At 37.1% G+C, this 5,441-nt stretch overlaps 1 protein-coding gene across 1 annotated transcript in view; it reads right to left on the bottom strand.

The window, feature by feature from the left end:
* Crbn (cereblon) overlaps positions 1–5,441 on the bottom strand; it is a gene marked incomplete in the record, with an annotated part of 23,544 nt that overhangs the window by 17,527 nt on the left and 576 nt on the right. The window contains 3 exon segments of the mRNA XM_013513747.1: positions 1–93; positions 970–1,172; positions 1,828–1,934. Of these exon segments, the coding sequence (XP_013369201.1) occupies positions 1–93; positions 970–1,172; positions 1,828–1,934 (403 nt within the window).

Below are 5,441 nucleotides of genomic sequence, written 5' to 3'. Positions count from 1 at the left end.
ACTTTCACTATTTCAATTCCAAAGTCTTGTTCTTCTCTATAGGCATATATCTCTGCTGTTGTTCCAAACTGTGCTTCTCTTTCCTGTATATTACTTGCAAGGTAAATTTTAAAAGAAAATTTTGAGCAGTTTTAAATACACAGATGACAAAAGCAGTACACATAGGAAAACAACGTATAGCAATCAACTTTCACAGCAAAGGTAGTATAATTTTTTTTAAATTAACATGGAGAATATACAAGGATGCTTTAAGATGTACAGTTACAGCACTTAGGGAAAGAACTGATTCTTACCCACTGAAATCATCTAAGACCAAAAGTCTTTCAAAACATTCTCCAAACCAAACATTCTTTCACTTTGTTAAGCCATCAGTTCTGCTGTTAAGCAGCAGCTCTGTACTGGGTGGGAACTTCCTGCATTTGTTTCCTGTCTCATCCACAGATTTCCTCCATGTGCTACCAGATACTTTAAGTTCAGCTTCAGTTTACACAGATTTGTATTGGCAAAATTTAAGAATTTTGAGAAAAGAAAAGAAGAAATCACTGTTTTAGAAAATTAATCCTTTACACTGTAATACAAAAGCCCCACTTTTGTTTAAATAAAGACAGTTCTTGAAACTACAAATCTAGAAATGTTTTTTTATTAAGAATTCATGAATAAAGAGCTGGGGATATAGCTCAGCTGCATAAGTGCCTGCCTGGCAAGTACAAGGTCCTGAATTTGATTCTCGGTACGGGGAAAAAAAAAAAAAATTCACGAGTAAAGCTAAATTGTGATGATAAAGTGTAGTTTACGTAGCAATGAAAATATATCCCAATTTGTACTTGCAAACTTTTCCCCAACAAGATTCTTTACTTCACATTCACAGCCTGTCTATCCTATAACGCAAAATTATACTCCCACTTCGCTTTACCAGTTATCTCTGCTGTAACTACACAGGAGAGCAAATGCATTCAGCAAATATTTTACCTGTATGCAAGAACGGCAAAAGTTCTATCTTTCTGAATTAAATTCCGCACCATACTGACTTCTTGAGGGCTAAAAAGCCGTAGAGGTAGAGTCTGCCCAGGAATCAGGATCATCATCACCTGTGGCAGAACTGGAATCACCTGACAGCTGTCGTCATCATTCAGAGTCCTACCATGAAACTCTTCCATGTCAGCACCCAGGTACTATTGAAGAATAGATAGACACAGTGTCATGACTGATACACAACAAAATAAAATTCAATAAACTAACCAAATCAGATTCAAAGGAATACAGACAGACAATACAAATATTTACTGACATAAAAAACTTGGTATGTAAGCATCCTACATGAAAATCTAATTTTTAATCTAATATTTACTGTTAGAATTTTCCAATCTTTTATGAAGAATTGTTCCCCTACACACAAATTCAAGAAACTTTTGTAGATCAAAATATCTTATTTGGACCAACATAAGAAACATCTCTATGTCCAAATATCACAAATAACAAGTATAAAATGTTAACATGTTTGGTAATACTCCAGAACTTAGTAGTACAGAGAATGCACACTTAATAGTTTATTTACTAACAAAACTGTAAGAAGGGAGACAACTCCCAAAAGAATTTTACTAGACTATAGTATTAAACTGTTTAAAAAGTTTATGTCTATCTACTGGAAAATAGTAGTATTAAGCTACTAAAAAAATAATACTGTATGTTTATCCACTGGAAAATAGTCCATGTTCTTATTCACAATTTCTAGCATGAGATAAAATCCAAAAATACTTAAATTAGCCCACTGTTTTAAATGAAACTTTGACATGTCTATTACATTAGCTCTATTATTAAATTACATACTGTATGTGAGGTTGGCAGACTTGTGTCAAAATTTATGATGTTTGGTTTTTTGGCTTCTTTGCTATCCTGGTCTTCAACTTCCATTTCATCATCTTCTTCACTCTCTGCTGCAGGAGTACAATATTATTAAAAAAAAATGAGATGCATGAAAATGTCTAATTTACGTCCCCTTTCAATTGCATCATTCTTTCTTGAGAAAAAGTCTTTTTCTAAACATCACATGTATTTGGTAAATCTCCATAGTACTGAGAAGAAACAGCTAGAGGGCTTGATTCCATTTTTTAAAAATGAACTTTATAGAAAGTTCAAGATTTACAGAAATGTTGGAAAGATAACATAGTATTCCTATATATTCTACTTCTATTTACCACTATAGTTGATACCTGTCACAACTAAGGAATCAACGTTGATACATTAGCTGAATTCCTCATTTTATTTCTACTAGTTTTTAGCTAATCTCCTTTTTCTGTTAGACAATCCCCTCAAGGATGCATTATATTTAGTTGTCACAAAATGTTGTCATTTAGTTGACACACTTAGTTGTCTTTATCCTCATGTGGGCAGGTGTGGCTTCTCAGACTTACACTGGTTTTGAAGGTCTTTGACAATTTTGAGGAGTACTAGCCAGGTATTTATAGTCTCCCCCAGTTATTATCTGATTGAGGTAATTCTCCTGGTTAGACTGAGGCTCTGTGTTTTGAGGATAAGGACAGAAGTGAAGTGCCATTCTCATCACATATCAAGGGTCCTATCAACCTGACTTAACCACTGCTATGTTAACCTTAATCACCTAGCTGCAGTAATGTTTGTCAGGTTTCTCTACTGTAAACTTACTTTTTTCCTCCTCTCACATTGTACTTTTTGAAAGCAAATCACTAGGTGCCATCGACACTTAAGGGCACTGCAGGGGGGATACCCACATAACTTTTTTGAAATTCTGTATGGGAAATTCTTCTCTTCTCTCTTGTCAGCAATTTTGACACCCCAAACAATACATTCCACCTGACCAAATGCAAGTTTTCTTATCTGAAAAATGACGGGCTTGAATAAGACAATCTCTGAAGTTCTTTCAAACTCTTTAAATAGTTCCCACAGGAGAAAAAAAGCAAATGAATGAGCAAGAAAAAGATCTGTTAATTAAAATTGAAAACAGGAGTCACTACAACCTAGCAGAAAGAATTTCATACCATTCTTCCAGGACGCCACTTATCTGGCTATCACTACACTTAATGATGAAATGTTTGCAATCATTTTCATACAAATTTTGCTCTGTAATTTTAAATTTAAAAATAAAGTTGACATGAACCATAAAACATATTTAAAGGAAATTCTGAGAACAGTTTCTCCACACACTTTTTTTTTTAAGATTATGAAAAGCTGATCTACTTTAAAACCTAATGTCTAATGACAGGGATCAAAGTCAGAAAAAGCTAGACTACTCTACTGGAGATGCTGTTCTAGTAAGTGGTAATCCATCATTTTCATGCCAGCTATGGGTAATTTCCTATAGAGACCAATGATTCTGGGTGAGGGGTGGTTTTGCCTCTCAGAGGATACGTGGAAATGTCTGAAATTATTTTGTTCGTCACAAGTAGGATAATGCTACTGGCAACCTAGAGAAGATGTCAAGGGACACTCCTAAACATCCTCACAAGAAAAAATTCTCTAGCATGACATGTTGCAAAAACATCAAGGATAGAAACACTGGCCTAGACTAACCGTAAAAATTTACCGAATCTCATTTCTCTGACCTTGTTCATGTATTTTTAAATTCCCCAAATAAACTTCCAAATACATAAAATGTCATTACAAGGCAGTCATGGTTTTCCTTCGTGCAATTACTTAAAATCAAACCATTTCATTAGGTTCCTGACAGAAAACACAAATGTTTTGCTATACAGCAGGTGCCTAAAACTTCCTATTTATTCTTTTGAATTCCTAGATATAAGACTTTATCAAAGAGAACATGGTTATTTCAATTTATATGCAAATAATGAATGATGTAACACTTCACACATATTTTTCCCTAAGAACATAGAAGTTTCACCAAGCAGTAACAGAGAAAAATTAAATTGATGAGAAAAAACCCTGAATCTCATTTTTTGGATTTACAACTCTGAAAGCATAGCTTTCACTTGGCATGGGGAAAGATCTTATTCCTCTAATACAGAAAATTTAAAAGATCAAAGCATTATAGCCCAAAGGCTTGAATTAATATTTTTAAAAGTTTAACTCTTGTCTTCTACTCTCTAAATAATTTCCTTATATATTGTAGCCTTTCTCATAAATATGACTAAAACCCACTGTCCTCAGCTGTGTTAATCTGTCAATGTTTCATTTCACCTGAATAGGATCTTTGCTTCTCAAATAATTAATTTCCTTAGCCCTTAAAGAGGATTACTCTTCAACCCATATTACGTGGGTTTAAGGGTAATCCATTGATTCTGTACAAATAAAAGTCATATATACTTTGGGAAAACTATACATCTATAACACCTCTGGGCCCTCTCACTTTTGAATTTTATTTTTCAGAAAAAACAAAACGAAACAAAAAAGCGCTGACTTTTCAGAGCTACTAGGGTGAAGTGTGATGACTCATCTCATGCAGGAGCATTATGTGAATGCCAACAGAACATCAGTATGGTCCCTCATCTACTCACCATTCTCCCTGAAACACTGGATTTGGCACATACAGACTGGGACTGATGCCTCTGAAAAGACAGCTCAGCTTTTCTATTGAAGACTGACACACTTACCTTCATGTCATTTCAGCTGTGACGGCTTCAGGAACAACCAGCTTGATTCTGATCATGTTTTAGTTTTACAGAAAAGGTGCCTCATACACAGTGTGCATGCCCTCTGTCTCTTCCTCCTTCAACCCATGCTACTCCCAGTGGACAAATACGCCAAAATTAATACTTGTAAAGTTCCTTTAGGCAACAACATAAAATTTGAAAATGTTTCTTAGTAACCTACAGGTCAATCCTCTAATCCCACAGCAAGAGATGCAAGTTGCCCAGCAACTTAAACCTCCTAAGGTGTATCTTACACAACCGTATCCTAGGTGTATGTTTTTGGATGTCTCCAGATGTACCTCACAAGGCTTTTCCCGATCTCACAGACCCCTGAACAACACTCCTCTTCAAAGCACCGTCACAGCATTTATTTCCCGGGCCCCAAACTGTCTCTTGCTAGTATTCTCAGTAGGCTCGCTTAGACCGTGGCGCCCCTGAGTATCAGCGGGGGTATCACACCGCTTTCCACTCCTGCGACGCCTAACACACCGCCTGGGACTCAATGCAGGGATTCGGGCATAGTGCGGTTGATGTATCTCCCGAAAACGCGCCCTGTCTCTCGCATTCTAGAAACAGCTTGTACAATTTTTCCACGTCTACATAAGGCTGACGTCTAAATCCTCCCCAAACGTAGAGGAACGACAACACTGAATCTGACACTTTCTTCTCAGCAGTACCTTAAAACGCAGCGTATTCCGGGGACAGCGGGACCGCCCTCCCAGAGCGGCGGCCGCGAGCGCGCGGCGGAGCCCCGACTGCAGGCGTGCGGCCTCGGGCCGGGCACGAACCGCCCCGGCCATGCCTTCCTCGCCCGCAAGC

This window comes from Chinchilla lanigera, unplaced genomic scaffold (genome assembly GCF_000276665.1).
Source record: "Chinchilla lanigera isolate Chin_1 unplaced genomic scaffold, ChiLan1.0 scaffold00020, whole genome shotgun sequence".
NCBI classification, from domain to species: Eukaryota; Metazoa; Chordata; class Mammalia; order Rodentia; family Chinchillidae; genus Chinchilla; species Chinchilla lanigera.
The sequence above is the reverse complement of the archived record's forward strand: the minus strand, read 5'-3'. Positions and strand labels throughout refer to the sequence as shown.